This window comes from Eschrichtius robustus, chromosome 19 (assembly GCF_028021215.1).
Source record: "Eschrichtius robustus isolate mEscRob2 chromosome 19, mEscRob2.pri, whole genome shotgun sequence".
In the NCBI taxonomy this organism is placed as follows: domain Eukaryota; kingdom Metazoa; phylum Chordata; class Mammalia; order Artiodactyla; family Eschrichtiidae; genus Eschrichtius; species Eschrichtius robustus.
Genome location: NC_090842.1, coordinates 68,978,113 through 68,994,917, shown reverse-complemented (window position 1 = coordinate 68,994,917; position 16,805 = coordinate 68,978,113). Strand labels below are relative to the sequence as shown.

Sequence of the window (16,805 nt, the reverse complement as noted above, 5' to 3'; positions counted from 1 at the left end):
TCCTGTTAGATATCTTTATTAATCACTTTTAATAGCTTTCAGTGGTTGCATAACTCACAAATGTTTTCCAGAAATGATCTCAAATCCCTTTGCAGACACTATTACTGCAATTACAGATGAAGTGATTAATCACCTTCCACCAAAAAGATGAGATCATGGCATTTCAAAACCTTTACCCAGGGTTCAGAATCCCCCTTTTCCACACCTGCAGCCACTGTTCTCACAGCAAACAACAATTGGGTTAGTAGCTTTTTTTTTTTTTTCCTCCAAATAGGTTTCACATTCTCTTAAGGAATGTATTTCAGGAAATCTATGAAGATTATTTTCTTAAAATAATTAGGCGGGACTTCCCTTGGTGGCACAGTGGTCGAGAATCCACCTGTCAATGCAGGGGACATGGGTTTAATCCCTGGTCTGGGAAGATCCCACTTGCCGTGGAGCAACTAAGCCCGTGTGCCACAACTACTGAGCCTGCACTCTAGAGCCCTCAAGCCACAACTACTGAGTCCACGTGCCTAGAGCCCATGCTCTGCAACAAGAGAAGCCACCACAATGAGTAGATCCCACATAACATGGAGCAACTAAGCCCATGCACCACGACTATTGAGCCTGTGCTCTAGAGCCTATGAGCCACAACTACTGAAGCCCGCATGCCTAGAGCCTGTGCTTGGCAACAAGAGAAGCCACCGCAATGAGAATCCTGTGCACTGCAACAAAGAGTAGCCCCTGCTCGCCGCAACTAGAGAAAGCCTGTGCGCAACAACAAAGACCTGATGCAGCCAAAAATAAATAAATAAGCATTTTTAAAAATAATAAGGCTTTCTGAGGTTGAAATATTAAAAAATTTAGAGACAGATAGCAGACAAACAGACAAAAACAGGAAAGGAAAGACATTTGTTAAGGGAACCAGAGGCTATCACCACACTTGTCCACCTGCTTCAGGGCTGCTGGAGATTTTCCTTTCTCCTCCTGTTACCAGCCCTCTATGAAAACATCTCTCACTTACCCCTAGTAAGCACACTGAACCTCACAGGTTTCACTCTAAAGACTTCTTGCTACAAGCATGTGATGAGCAGTAAGACAGGGAAGATGGGTTCCCAGATGCTGAGTTTGAGAATGATAGCTGCTGCTATGCGTAAGTGCTTTTGGTGGTGTTCCTATATGTTTTGCAAAGGGGGGGAGGGGCATGTATTGTTAGCCAAAGTCTAGTATGTTTCTAAATTTCTCTCAGTTGTAAAAAGTTAACATTCATTCTCATTCAGAGAAAATTAAGTCTCGTTTATTTTGCATTTATAGAAACAAATTTTATGTGAAGAAAAACATGTTACCAAACCAGGTTCGTTTGCCCAATGTGCAGCAAGCCAAATACTGAGATGTGGAGGTTTGCAGCAGAGAAAGGGCTTATTTTTATTTGTACAAGGCAGCCAAGTGAGGAGACTGGAGAAAAAATACCAAATACACCTTTCGGGAGATGGGGAACTTGGGCCATTTATGGGTGAAGAGTGTAGTGTGGTCAGTGGTATAGGGAAGGTGATTGGAGGCAGGAAAAGGTGAAATAATCATCGTTCTGTGCAGGCACAATGGAGCTACATGCTTTCAGGGACACGTGCAAATTCAGGAGGAGTTGGTATGAAACGTTTGGGGGAATTTGGGGCCATAAAGTTGAAGGTCACGTATCAAACAACCAAGTCTATTCTGTGCATACTCGGATTGGCCACATTGGTTTCATCTATTTTCAGCCACTTTTGTTGTGTTACAAGCCAAGGTGTTTTTAACTAGCTGCTCTGTTATCTTCTGTTCTGTCAGACAAGTTCAAGAATTTCTGTTAGTCACCAATTTCTGTTAACCCTATGGGGCACGGTTTCAGGATGGGTTTTTTAACCCTATAGGGCACAGTTTCAATCCCCCATCTTTTTTTTTTTTGAATATTATTTTTTTATACAGCAGGTTCTTATTAGTCATCAATTTTATACACATCAGTGTATACATGTCAATCCCAATCACCCAGTTCATCACACCACCCCCACCCCCCGTCTTTTGATCATTCCTCAGTCTTAAGTGAAGAGGGGCAATGACCACTCTGGCTACTTCCTGCAGAAGAGAGGCATGGGCCTGATATGGGTTTGAGGAATGAAACTGTTTCTTATTTGATTGCAAATACTCATGATTCCCTAGATGAGGCCAAGGCTTTTGTTCTGAGCCTTTATGTTCATATGGGTTGGGGTTTTGGGTTTAAACATATGAAACAAACAGCAAATATAGAGTTTTGACAAGAAGGAATATAAATCCTAGCAAGCATAAAACAATACCACCTAGTTAAGTAATTCCTTTAATATAGACCTTATTCCTGATGGGATCCATGAGCACATATTTCCTAAGAGATTGGATCCAGGAAAATAGTCCTGGAAACCAGTTTGGACCCAGTACTTCTGGGATATTTGCTGTAGCCAGTAGTCTGTTGCCTGATTTTGTCTATATGAGTTTCCACTTCAGCTGAGGCATTAATGTATACATGACAAGAGGTATTAGCAATAACACAAACTTCACCCTGTTCAGCTAGTATATAATCTAGAGCTATACGATTATCTAGGACTACTTTGGCTAACGAGTCAACTTTTTCCCATAGTACATCTGAAGTTTGTTTTTTTTTTTAAATCATAATCATAGTGAAGTTCAGGATGGCCAAAAAACTGATGACAGGCACAACCAAGGGGTCAGCATGATTATGTACAGAAAAAGGATTTAGATGACGTAGCCAACATCTAGAAAGATTGCCTGTTTTTCCCAATGTTTGAGAAATCCTAATTATTCTTCCAAACCTGGAAGGATAAAATCACAGAGGAAACATAGCAAAAGAAAAGGACACTCATTTTGGTGATCTAGTGAGCTAATTATTTGTTGCTTGGCCTTGGAGCATTACCTTCTGAAGAATTTTACTTTGCCAAAGTCACCACTGTAGCCATCCCACTAGGAGCATAGATATCCCCACAAATATTAGAGTTCCTCAGTCATAAATGTCAGGCATGCAGTTAGGTTAGCAGTACTATAAAGCCAGCAGACAATCCTATTGACTGAACAAGAGCTTTGGTACCATTCACCTTAATTTCTTTTTTTTAAAATATTTTATTTATTTTATTTATTTGGCTGTGTCGGGTCTTAGTTGCAGCATGCGGGATCTTTCATTGTGGTGCGTGGGCTCAGCAGTTGCAGCACACGGGCTCTCTGGTTATGGCAAACGGGCTCTAGAGTGCGCGGGCTTAGTTGGCCCATGGCATGTGGGATCTTAGTTCCCCGACCAGGGATCGAACCCACGTCCCTTGCATTGGAAGGCAGATTCTTAACCACTGGACCACCAGGGAAGTCCCTCACCTTAATTTCTTTCTCGTAACTTCCTTCTGAAAGCAACTTAAGATCTGTTGGGGTTCACTGCCCATTCAGAGAAGTCAGTATCGGGGATCTGGAATCAGCCAGGATTTGGATGATATTGGTCATGCTTTTCTTCAACAGCGTGGTTTCTGTTCCCTGTGTCGTTCCTTATAAGGTCTGGCCCAGCAAATATGGACTGGTCTTCTGGATGCTTAGTTTTCCAGTATTTCAGTAGGACCCAATCTCCAGGACAGAAGAGTTGCAGGGGAACATTTGTGGGAAATATTAACCTGCTGGAGGCAAACTTATATATAGCAGTTAGAATGGTGCCCATTAATTGTACAGACCTGTGAGTGTCTAGTTTCTTAATTCGAGTTCCTTCCAGATTTCCTAAACCATTTCTGGAACATAGAAAGGGTCTCCCATACAATATTTAAGGCCCTTTCAGCCTTGCCAAAAAAAGATTTCACTTTTTGCAGTACAGGGAAGAGGAGATGTAGGGCTGACTGAAGGGCATTACCTGACTCCTCTGCTGAGAATGGAACCCCTGGACAACAGCTGTAAACCTGATTCCTTACCTTCCCTTTCCCTTTGCTTCCCTTTCCTTTCCTTTGTCCTCTCCTTTCTGTGCCACAATGTGTGCAGGATCTCAGTTCCCCAACCCGGGATTGAACCTGGGTCACGGCAGTGAAAGCGACAAATCCTAACCATTAGACCACCAGGGAACTCCCTCTCTGCATTCTTACCCTTGCATGTGAATCACTGATTTTCACAATAAATATTTCAATTAAAAAATCCAAGGGAGGGAAATCCCTGGTGGTCCAGTGGTTAGGGGGTGTTCTCCAAGATCTTATCGAATATTTGTATGAAGTTGTCATTTCTGTCTGGAGAGATCCTCACCAATTGTGAAGTGTTCCTTCTCTGGGATGCGGACTTTGTAAGGGAGGAGGAGTGTAGTGTATCAATGTCATTATTCAGTTTAACTTTATACACCAGTGGGTTCATTCAAAATATTCATAGTAAACATTATTTTTATAATACTATTTAAGGTTGAAGTAAAAAATATCACCAGTGTGATGAAAATAGGTTACAAAACTAGAAAATGAAGCAAAATAAGGGACAAAGGAAAGAACCAGAAATCTTGATAAGAATCACAAGATGAAGACAAATAAAAACATATGCCAGGAGAATTTCCCGTGGGAATTTGGGAGTGTGCGTAAATCTGAGAGTCTAACAACCATGACATTGCTGAGGTTGTGGATCAATCCACTCTTAATGACCTCCAGTGAGTCACAGGTAGTAATGATTGATAACTTCCCCTGATCATAGAGGTTCTGCAGAGACACAGGAAGGGTCTAAATTAAATGCCCTGTTCTCATTGAGTGCAGGGTGATTCCATTCTTCTAAGAGGATGTCTGGTCCAAATTTTTATTTTCTGTTTAAGAAAATTATCTTATAAATGGGACATGTCATTGAGATGAAATCACAATAAGGCAAAGATGACAGAGAGAGATATATAGATGATAGACATATAGGTGGATGATAGACATACAGATGACAGAAGAATGGATCCATTTTTATAGGTGAGGAATGGAAGCCAAGGCCCTAGGAGGGTAGAGAGTGTTGATTACTATGATAAAGAGAACATCCAAGTACTTAAGATGCAATGAACAGCCTTCTGCCAAGGATAAAAATTTAGAGACACATCATTAAAGTCTCCATGACACAACATGCCCCTCATCAGCAGATACCACACAGACACTAGGCGTCTACTCAGAGTAGGAGCTCATCTTCTTCATCTTATTACTCACTACCTTATCTTGAAGCCTCTACAGTGAACCCTGTTTATGGTCAGTGTGTTTAGTGAGAAGCCAGTGAAACAAGTTTCAAAACAATGCAACTGAGGAGAGAGGGGAAGTGTCAGGCACTCCTGATGCACGTTGATGAGGGGCAACATGCCTCTGGTTTCCTCAGCAAATGCCTTTCCTGTTTTTATGGCTTTGTTCTTATGTCTGTCTATATCTATATATATAACCTATTTAAGGTGGTTCCTTTTTTATTGTCCTGACCTCAGGAAGTGAAATTTATTTTAAGAATAGTTAATTTCCGGTTTCCTGACATAAATGTTTTCTAAGAATCAGATACCTGAAGAGATACTTACCAAATGTGTATTTGCTCCCGTAACAAGGACTGCCATGGCAGCATCTGAGTGTGCAATGGGGACACGTAAGCCTGAGATAAAGGTTTAGAACCCCACGATGTCATCTGCTCCTTGGAAGTGATTACCACGTCACCTGTAAGTGCACTGACAGTGTCTGCATACGGAGAGGAGACAAACTCTGAAAAACATTTGAGACTGTGTAACTACCCAGAGCTATTAAAAGTACCTGGGCTTCCCTGGTGGCGCAGTGGTTAAGAATCCGCCTGCCAGTGCAGGGGACATGGGTTCGAGCCCTGGTCTGGGAAGATCCCACATGCTGTGGAGCAACTAAGCCCATGCGCCACAACTACTGAAGCCCGCGCACCTAGAGCCCTTGCTCCACAACAAGAGAAGCCATCCCAAAGAGAAGCCCACACACCACAACGAAGAGTAGCCCCCACTGGCTGCAACTAGAGAAAACCCGCCCACAGCAATGAAGACCCAACACAGCCAAAAAGAAATAAATAAACTAAAAAAATAATAATAATAAAAGTGCTTAATGAGATAGATATCCATGAGGAGTGGCAGAAATTGATGGTGAAAAACTGGTTTTTGAAATAATCAGAATCCCACTGGAATGTGAGGAAAAAACCCCCAAAACTTGACATCTAATAAGTGAGAGAAGGAAACCACTAAAATGCCTACTCGGGATTCTTTAGTATATTTAAAGGCTTTTCACAAAACATAATTTCTTCCTATAACTCAGAGCATTCATGGTAGTAAAACTGAAGGAAAAGGCAGGGTGAGGAGAGTTAGAAAGTATACCCACATTTGTGCAAATGAATGTTAAATGTGCATTATCATTTTGTTCCGTATTTTAAGATGTCAGTAGGTACCACATGGGGGACTTGCCTGGTGTTCTAGTGGTTAAGACTCTGCGCTTCCATTTCAGGGGGCAAGGATTTGATCCCTGGTCCAGGAACTAAGACCCCACATACCGCGCAGTGAGGCCAAAAAAAAAAAGTACCATATGTGTTTCAGACATGTTTCTAGGAATACAGAATGTATCAATGCACAACATGTAAATACATATTTTCCTACTGGAACTTACTCTGTATTTGATAGAAAAATAAAATAAGCAGTTCTTCTATGATATTAAGTTGCATAGTGTAATAGAAGGTGATGGGTCCTAAGGAAGTAAGAAGGTCAGCGAATGGGTGATGAAAAAATTATGAGTTTACGATGGGCTGAGGCACCAAAATGAGTGTCCACATTTGGATTCATAGTGAAGATGAAAACTGAGGACATATTTTAGGTGGTTTCTTTCTTCGTTTCCAATTGCTACATATTCATTATTTTGCCAGGTTTTTTTTTTTTTTTTTTCGTATTGAATGAAATTGGAACTCCAGGATGATACTGAATAAGAGAACAATGAGCAGCTGTCCTCCTTTTATTCTAATGGCAATAGTTTAATAATGGTTCCAAGGTATAGTATTTCTAATAGCTCTTTGTAGATGTTGTAGGATTAAGAAGGCTTGCTTCTATCCGTAGTTTGATATCTCTCTTAGTGTACTAGCACTGAACATTTCACAAAGAAAAAAAATTTTTTTAATTCCCAGTCACAATATTATCAGATGTAGAAAATACATATGCAAGACCTATAAAAGGAAATCTAAAAACATTTCCATCCAAAATTAAATAAGATCTACATAAAAGAAGATGTATCATGTTTATGGATTGGGACACTCAGTATTTCTTTCTAAACTGAAGATTAGGAGAATTCCCTGGAGGTCCAGTGGTTAGGACTCAGCGCTTTCACTGCCCTGGCCCGGGTTCAGTTGCTGATCAGGGAACTAAGATCCCATAAGCTGCGCAGAACAGCCAAAAAATAAAAATAAAAATAAAAATAAATTGAAGACTAAATTCAATCCCAGTGAAACTCCTAGTAGGATTTTTTGTGCTGTATAAGCTGAAAAGTGGATTCTAAACTTCATATGGAAAGGCAAAGAACCAAGAAAGGCTATAATGACTGAAAAAAAAAGAAAGTCAAAGGAGTATACAACCTTGATTTCAGGACATACTATAAGAACAAATTAGTTAATACATGAAAATACTGGCATAAATAAAGTAGATAAATGCAACAGAATAGAAATTCCAGAAATAAACATATACATAAATGACTGACCTTCGATGAAGATACTAAACAATTCAGGGGAAAAGGTATAATCTTTTAAATCAGTATCACTGCAGCAATTGGGTATCTATATTTTAAAAAATAACTTCCACAATTAATTGAAAATGATTCATTTACATCAATAAAAACCCTAAACCATAAAAGTTACAGGAGGAAACAAGGGAAAAAGTATAAGAATAAATGGACAAATTAGACTACACTAAAATTAAGAACTTTTTCTCTGAAAAGTGATTGAAAAGACAAGACCAATTCTGGAAGAATGTGTTGCTAAGTATTTCCATTAGAGGACCTTAATCAATAATTCATGAAGAAATGTCAAAACTCAGTAATTAGAACAACAAATCAAATGAACAGAAATTTCAATAACAATATATGGCTGGAAATTAACACATGGAAGACCACTCAGCATCATGTCATTAGGGAAATGCAAATTAAAATCACTTGATACCACTATACACCTATGATGTCACAAAAATTAGAAAGCCTGCACGTACCAAGTGTTGGTAAGAATGGAAAGAATGGGAACTTGGGTTCTGGTGTTTCTGGCGAGACTGTAAAAGGATACTATCACTTTAAAAAGTTTGACCCCACATAAGTTAAACATTCACCTACTCTACAACACAGGAATTGTGGTGCTAGATATTAACTCAAGTGAAGGAACACATAAGTCCAGAAAGCATTTCTCCAGTGTGAACTTTCCTCTTTTTTATGAGCTTGGAGCTACATACAAAGAACTACACTCATAAGGCCTTTCTCCAGTGTGGATTCTCTGGTGGACAATAAGACTTGTTCTGTAACTGTAAGGCTTCCCACATTCATTGCACTGAAAAGGCTTTACTCCAGTGTGGATTCTCTGGTGGACAACAAGACTTGTTTTGTTACTGTAGGGCTTCCCACATTCACTGCACTGAAAAGGCTTTGCTCTAGTGTGGACATTTCGGTGGCTAACAAGTGTATTCTTTAGCTTGAAGGCTTTCCCACATTCATTACACTCATAGGGTCTTTCTCCAGTGTGGATTCTCTGGTGCTCAGCAAGTCTGATTTTCCTCTTGAAAGCTTTCCCACATTCGCTGCACTCATAACGCCTTTGTGCAGTGTGAACATTCTGGTGTTTATTGAGGGCAAAGCTGCTTATAAAGAAGTTCCCACATTTCTTACACCCGTAAACTTTTTCTCCATTGTGAATTCTCTGGTGTACAATAAGACTTTTTTTGTTGACATAGGCTTTCCCACACTCACTGCACATATGAGGCCTTTCTCCAGTGTGGGTTCTCTGGTGGATAATAAGACTGGTTTTATAACTGAAGGACTTCCCACATTCGGTGCACTTAAAAGGCTTTTCTCCAGTATGGATCCTCTGGTGCACAAGAAGTTTATTTCTGTAAAGGAAGAGCTTCCCACATTCACTGCATTTATGAGGTTTCTCTCCAGTGTGGACCTTTTGGTGCTGGACAAGTGAATCCTTGCGGGCATAGGCTTTCCCACATTCATTACACTCATAGGGTCTTTCTCCAGTGTGGACTCTTTGGTGCTGAACAAGTTTACATTTGTAGATGAAGACTTTCCCACATTTACTGCAATCAAAAGGCTTTTCTCCTGTGTGAACTCTCCGATGATGAGAAAGACCCCCCCTGAGTCTGAAGAACTTCCCGCAGTCACTGCACCCATAAGGTTTTTCTCCAGTGTGAACTCTCAGGTGCTCAGTGAATTTATACTTCTTACTGAAGGCTTTGCCACATTCGCTGCACTCGTAATGCCCTTGCCCAGGGTGAGAGACCTCCCTGCTCTGCCTGCTTCTACGTGGATGCTGTCCATCGTGGGAGCGCTGGTGCTGGGGAAAGCCCAAGCTGCCTAGGAAAGCCTTCTCAACCTCTCCACATGCGAACATATTGTTGGGTAAAAAGACTTTGCAGCTCGTCACAAGCAAGGCCCCGTTCTCTTCCCTTCTGAGGTGTTTCTCTCCACTGGGCTGCTTCTGGTGCTGTTGTAGGTGAGAAGTGAACATTTTCCCACAAGCCCCAGAAGAGGACGGTTTCAGCCCAGGATGCACTCCTTGGTGCTCAGCCAGGTACAAAACGTCTTTCTCTCCCAGGGCACCCGTATCTGAAGTAAGAGTCTTCAGGATAGATAGGTCTGGATTTGGATTCCTGTCTTGTGTCACTTGCTCTACAGAAACACATTGTTCAGAAGCAGCCTCCTCAGTACCTACTGCACGCCAACACCCTGAAAGCACAAAAATGCTGATAAACTGTATGGAGACGTTGGTGGGACAGGAGCCCACTACAAATCTGTGCATGACACATGTAGGAATAAGCCCATGGGTTTGTTATTAAAACAAGGGAGAAAGGGTCAAGTGGTAGAAGGGGATACTGTGCAATACTAGGCCTCTGATGGTTACAGAACAGGAAATGTCTCAAACCAGCAAGAACACAGGATACCAGGATGTGGCGCCATACCGGGAGGAGAGGCTAGAACAACCCACTCCTCGGCCAATGGCTTTTAGCAGGACTTTCTGGTGGTGACAAGTGTCAGCTCTGTAGAATGCGTGTCTCAATCCAGGAAAATGCAATTACACCTGACTATCAGTGTTCAAAGACAATGTAAGTAAACATGTACCTCTCATGATACATTAAGGATATGCATATACAATATACAAAATACATAAAATTGGAGAACAGTGCAGAGAGGGGGAAAGGAGAGGTGTGGAGGACACTAAGGTGGAAAACAAGAGTCAGAAATCACATTAGAAATGAAAAGTGGGCAAAATGTCAAAATGGGGAGAAGTGGAAGAAAGAAATGAAATATGAGCATGATAAGTCTTGACACTGAAAGAGGAGAGAGCAAAGAACATTTCCCTGTAGAATTAGAATTCATCAATGATATCATGCCTTCCTACAGCTCCTACTCACCAGGCTCAGGATGCAATTAACCCTCTTCCTATGACTAGAGAGGGCCCCACCTCGTCAGGCACCCAGGGTTGCCTCCACCCCTCAGCTCAGGCTGGGTGACTATGAACCCTACCAGATCAAAGTCCTCAGAGGAAAATAGGGCCATTAGGAGAAAGACACTGGCCCAGAGTGAACCAAACAATGACAGACTTCAGGAAAAAAATGTATCACTAGAAGAACCTTAAGGAGTCTTGCAAACATAATCTAGGGTTGACCACAAATGCTGACCATGTAAGTGTCTGTAATTCCTGACACAGGCAGTGCAAAAAAAAGGGTTAGAACGTGTGACACGGATCTTGCACATATCTGAACAGTCAACACAACAAGCGGTGGCAAAGCTAAGTGGCATCAGCTGGGCAGGCTTCAAGCCTCTGAGACGAAAGTCTTCTGTGAAAGGCTTCAGGGACTATGGTACAGGGCTGAACACACACAGGGTGGGGGAACGCAGCTCAAGTGCCAGGAAATCAGGGGAGTAAGCAGTGTCCAAGGTCCAGGCTGGGAAGGACAGAGTGAGCCATGCAAAAAGAAGGGCAGAGTCCCGTATGGGGCGATGGTGTGGGAACATGGGTCCTTACCCAGGGAGGCTATAAGTGACAGGTTCTCCAGCATCACGTCACAGTAGAGGAGTCTCTGAGCATCGTTCAGGAGACCCCACTCCTCCTGGGAGAAGGACACAGCCACATCCTCAAAGATCACATGGCCCTGTCATGAGGGGGACAAGTGAGTTCACAGCAGCCTCTGCAACCAGGACCCCCAGGTTATGGTCGTCCACCCCAGTGACCCAGCTCAGAGGACACACCAGGTCCTGATACTACAGGAACCTGCTAGCGTTACGTCATTCAGTTAAAACAGAGAGGGAGACAAGCAGTCTCACAAGACGCTCTGGGGCTGCCACAAAGACCCCCAGCCACTCTCCTCAGAGTCGACTCTCCTGAGATCACACAGATCACACCACATACAATGACACTTGTGCTCAGCCCCCTGGAGTAAAGCCTGGGGACAAGGGCCCTGAGTCCATGCTCACACTCCCTCACTCTCCGTTGCCCAGCCCTGCAGGGTCACAACTCCCTCACGTGCCTGACCATGACCCCCACCCCACCCCACGCCACCACCTTGGCCACAGGCCTTCGGCACCTCACCGTGTTCCCCACGTGCCACCCAGCACGCGGTGCTTCCCCAGGCCTCTGTGGGACCCGCTGCTACAGGCGGTCCCAGCACTGCTTTCCGTCCCCCCACCTGGCCCTGATCCCTGTTCCCACGTCAGCACCCAGACCTCGTGTGGGGTCAGATGCCTGGAGCCCTCTTCCTCCACAGTGGCCCACGTGTTGACCCTGCACCACTCACCCCTTCCTCTGCTTCTCTCATTCCAAGCACAGCCCCCCACCCCCCAGCCCAGCCCAAGACCCTGTCCCAGCTGTGGTCATCTGCCCTCAGCTGGTCTGTCGTCCAGTCTCACTCTCTTCAGGCTCCAACCGCAGTCATCACAAGACTCTGAGCCTGTGGAGGGGAAACAATGCCCCAGGCCTTACCTCCCTGTCATCTCACCTCCATTCCTGCTTTGCCTCTCAATCCATACCTTATCCACCCCTTCGAATCCTGTGCCACGACCAGGACCTCCCCTGAGGTCACTCCCATCCCCCACACACTCATGGTCACTGCAGTGCCTCATCCATCTTAGTGATGACAGCCACCCCTGTCCCTGTGCCCAGGGAGGTGAGCCAGTCCACGGAGAACACCCTCCCAACCCTACAAATTTCATGGCACTCACACATGACCTGAGGGCCTGGAATCTGACCTGGTCCACATGCCATCCACCTGCTCAGGGGTATCTTCAATCCTGAACCACACCTTCCCTGAACTCCAGGTGTGTGTTTCCAGTGGCCCACTTGACACCTCCCATGAGACACCCCAGCAATATCTCAGACTCAGCATGGGGACACGGAACTCTGGACAGTCCTTCTGTCCATTACTCCTACTTCTGACTTCCCGTCTCAGACATGGAGTCCCCACCGTCACCTAGAGGCAAACATCCTGGGGTCATGCCAGACTACTCTCTCTCATCCTGTACAGCAGAAAATCAGCTCTACCACAAACGAGAATGAGAGACTCACCTCCTCTCCTGCTACAGAGCCATTGCCAGGATCCAGTCACAATCGACATTTACCAGGACTGTGCCCTCCACTGGGCCCCTGGCTCCACCCTCATCCCCAGTCTTCCTCCTCTTGGCAGGCAGAGCAGCCTCTTCAGACCCAGCGTCAGATCACTTCCCTCCTCTGTGGCCAACGTGGCATGGACCCGCCCCCTCAGGAGAGGCCCAGCTCCTCAGGCTGCCATCCCAGGAATGACTCATGCCCTCAGTCTTTATCAGCCCACGTCATGGGTCCTGCAGTTCCCTGAACACTCCCCTCTCAGTCTCATCTCCAGGCTGTGCACAAGGATATGTCACCACTTGACCTTCTCCACTGGACACATGGGAACACCTCTGTACTACTTCTGGCTTTGATTAATGGTCCTGTGCCTGAGATGATGCCAGGGCCCAGACCTAAGGACCCAGAATCGCAGGACAACACTGTCTTCTATATCTGTGTGTCAGGACCAGGGGTAGGGATGATGTCTGGGTAGGTACTGGGGCTTCTTCCACTTACCTGTCCAGGGACCATAAATGCTGCTGCTACCATGGGAACCTGTGAAAAGAGGGAGTATCTGAGGTAAAGGTGATTATGGTGAGGATGTAAAGGCTGAGCTGTTTCTTCCCTTCCTTTTCCTGGACATGAGTCATCTGAGGCTGACCTCTGACCTCAGATCCTCAGTCTTCAGAGCTATAGCTTGACAACTCGAAAGGCTTAGACAAAGACTCAACGTCCTTGGGACTTCCGTGGCAGACCAGTGGTTAAGACTCCAAGCTTCCACTGCAGGTTGCGCAGGTGCCATCCCTGGCTGGGGAACTAAGATCCCACATGCCGCGGGGCGTGGCAAAAAAAAAAAAAAGACTCACCCTCTTTGAGTCTCAGTGTCTTCACATATACGGCAACACTTAGGATGTCTATCTCATAATGTGTACATACCAAATGCATTATTACCTCTCCCATGCTAAGATTCAGCTATTACAGAACACAGGATTAAGATTTCTATAAATGTTTTTTAAAATTAGGTTTTTCTTACATGTCTTTCAAGGCTTTCTAAGACAAAGTATCTTTTTTCAACCACCAATTATCTAATTTTATGACACCACTGTGGTGCCCTACAGTTCATTCCTATTATTACACTACCTGAACTTAGTGATAGAATCCACAGGTTTAAGGCATCAGGCCCATAAACTGCCCTCTTTTGAGAAGCCAGTTCCGATCCCTGGTCCCCAGGCTACCAGTACTTCTGTCCCACTTGGCTACGAATTCAGGGTTTCCCATGAACCTCTTCTCGGTTTTGATAATTTGCTGAAATGACCCATGAAGTTAGGAAAACACTTTTCTTACTTTTTCTGGTTTACTGTAATGTATACAACTTAGGAACAGTCAAATGGAAGTGATGTCTAGGTCAGGGTTGGGGGGATTGAGGGCAGCAGGGGGTTTCCAGGCCCTTTCAGTACATGCCACCCTCCCAGCACTTCCACCATTTCAATATGTTCACCAATCTGAAGGAACCTTGAGTTTCATTGTTCAGCAGTTTTTATACCTAGTCTCCAGCTCCCCCCTGATCCTTGGGTGGTCCCACGTGGGGATGAAAGTTTAACCTTCTATTCACCTTATTTTCCTGGTGACCAGTCCAATCCTGAGGTTATCTAGGGGACCCACGCTAAGTCAAACTCCTGTGTGATTAAAGACGCTACTTGTGAATAACAAAAAACAATCCTAAATCCAGGAAATTCCAAGGGGTTCAGAGCTCTAGGTGAAGAGCCCAAAACAAAACCTAAACATATGTATTTTATTATAGCACAGGTATATATTCTCATTTTAAGCAGTTATTACTTGTTTACACAAGATTAACTTGTTAAATCTATACATTTTTAACCTTGTAGTTTCCTGGGAGAGCTGAGGCATGTGTGCCCTTGACTGGGCCTGAGCTGCTCCACCACCCTGGCTGACCTTTTTCTGGCTCCACAAGGAATAGACAGTCGGCTGAGTGTTCAGAGCAGTGAAGCTACACGTCACACCTCCTTCTCCATCTCCATCCCAGGCAAGGCTCCTTACTCTTTATACCCTTGCTTCCCCAGAAAGCCCTGGAACCACAGGACCCTGCCATCTTCAGGCAGCCTCAGAAAGTCCCACCCACTCTGCCCTGCCCTCCAGCCCCAGGTCTCTACTTTCATCTGAGGTCCCCTTGCACAGAAAAGTGACAAGACTTTCCCTCCTAAATTTGAGATCCTGGCTTGGCTGGAGTCCAGGACTTAGGCTGTCACCACATGGACATCAGTCCGCCAGTGTCCTCCTCCCCCAATTCCAGATTACAGATTCCAGCAGCTCCTATTGTTACCTCAACTTTGGGATCTCAGAAACAGCATGTCCCGAATCCAGCTTTTAATCTCTCCCTAAAACTGACTTCTCACATCAGTGTGGTCTCAAGTCTTCCCAGATGCTCTGCCAAAAGAAAACCTTTATTGTACTTTAGTCTGTCCTTTAGCTCGGAGCCACATTTACAGCACCAGGAAATCCTACCAATTATCTTTAAGGTTTACTGGGAATCTTATTACTTAAATTCCTTTGTAAAAAAAATTAATAAACAGAAACCTCAATTAAAGTTGGCACACCAGAAGGGGAGCCCTCACTGACCTGAGACAATAACAGTATCCAAAAGGAAGAAGAAAGACTCTCTTCTTTCCTGGAAAGGACTTGGCCAATGAAAAGCCATGGACTCTTTGGTGACTATAGCCCTTGTAACTTCCTTCTTTAATCTGTATAAAAGTCTTAGCTCACCTTGGTTGCACACCCCAATTGCAATTCCCTGATGATTCTGGAAAAAAAACAAAAAAAAACAAACAAAAAGACCCATCTTTGCAAGTGAAATAGCGTGCAGGCTGTTTGTTTCAGGTCAGCAACTTCCATAGGCACCACTCTGGTCCAGAAGCCACCTTACTCTTTGGAGTGGAATGCACTAGGCTCTCCCAGGTCTCTCTGCCTCCACCCTCAGCTCCCCCTCCCCAGTCTGTTCTCCCCTGAGCAGCCTTTGAAATACTTTAAAACTCAGAGGGTCGTCCTGATTTATTCACAACCCACCATGGTTCCCAGAATACTGACTGTTGGCTCAGTTGATGCAGACTGTTGACTCCTCCTTAAATGCCCTGTCCCTGCAGAAAGAACCTCCTGCCCTGGGGGAGGAGGTCACTGGCAGACTGATGTCCATGTGGTGATAGCCTAAGTCCTGGACTCCCGAATGCTCCCGGCTCTTGAGCACCTCCAAGGCTTTGCACGGGCCAAGCCCACAGCCTTTAACACGCTCCACACTGCGTCACACAGCCTGTCAGAAATGGGACCACCACACACGCACACCTAAAGTTCTGGAAGCAGGAGACTGAACCCCAGTGCCCTGAACAGGAGACCCTCCCTGGGGGCTTGCGGATTTGGGTCGGGGGGGCGGAACAGTCACCTGGGCCGGGTCCTGCACCGCGTTGGTTGACATAGGACCCTGTGGGCGCGGTGGTGCCAGGAGACGCGCGGGATAATGGCGGAGACCTAGGCCGAAAATCCCGGAAGCGGGTTCCGCAACCCACTCACTCCTGGACAGTGTGGACGGCGCCCCCTCGGGCTCCTTCCAGTTTCTCTAAGCTCCGCTCCACCGAGTGACCTAGAGCCTTGGGTCCTGCAGACGGCAGCAAAAGCCGCCAAACGACCGCCATCAGAAAGACGCCGGAAGTCCCGCCCCTGGTTATTTCACAATCCGGAAGAGCCCTAATTTGGTGCCTTCATTGGAGAGGAGAACAAGGCTGGTCCGCACAGTCTTCTGGGTAATGTAGTTCCCCTCGCTGCCGGTTTGTGATGTGAAAAGCCCCAGGGCATTAATGCACCTTGTCCTTGAGGGAAGTACAAATTAAAAACACATCGAAGTAGACCCAGCAAAGCCTTTATGTATAATCTTTAAAAAATTCTGATTTAACTCTCATTTCTCAACATAAAAGTTGATACAGGATTAGCAAAAAAGCATTCCAGTTGTGAAAAGGCTGAAA

At 44.8% G+C, this 16,805-nt stretch overlaps 1 protein-coding gene across 5 annotated transcripts; it reads right to left on the bottom strand.

Moving 5' to 3' along the window:
* Positions 1–7,882: 7,882 nt before the first annotated feature.
* Positions 7,883–16,489, bottom strand: LOC137753884 (zinc finger protein 549-like). Of its 5 annotated transcripts, XM_068529319.1 has the most exons (6): positions 16,229–16,489; positions 15,559–15,595; positions 15,119–15,222; positions 13,294–13,332; positions 11,224–11,350; positions 7,884–9,923 (listed from the first exon to the last, which is right to left on the bottom strand). In XM_068529319.1, the coding sequence occupies exons 4-6, from the start codon at positions 13,324–13,326 to the stop codon at positions 8,407–8,409; spliced, it is 1,677 nt and encodes a 558-aa protein (XP_068385420.1). In that variant the 5' UTR covers positions 13,327–13,332; positions 15,119–15,222; positions 15,559–15,595; positions 16,229–16,489; the 3' UTR covers positions 7,884–8,406. The 5 variants fall into 5 exon arrangements, with proteins under 5 accessions (XP_068385416.1, XP_068385420.1, XP_068385418.1 ...); XM_068529317.1 differs by having other exon boundaries at positions 15,119–15,595; positions 15,859–16,489; XM_068529318.1 differs by having other exon boundaries at positions 15,119–15,595; positions 15,880–16,489.
* Between the last annotated feature and the right edge of the window lie 316 nt (positions 16,490–16,805).

Bases quoted from the DNA above. Each gene is read 5' to 3' on its own strand.
- LOC137753884 (XM_068529315.1), bottom strand. From the start codon at position 16,261: ATGTCAACCAACGCGGTGCAGGACCCGGCCCAG. The intron at 13,333-16,228 runs GTGACTGTTCCG...CTCTTTTCACAG, and splicing joins CGGTGCAGGACCCGGCCCAG to GTTCCCATGGTAGCAGCAGC. The intron at 11,351-13,293 runs GTAAGTGGAAGA...CCCTCATGACAG, and splicing joins CATTTATGGTCCCTGGACAG to GGCCATGTGATCTTTGAGGA.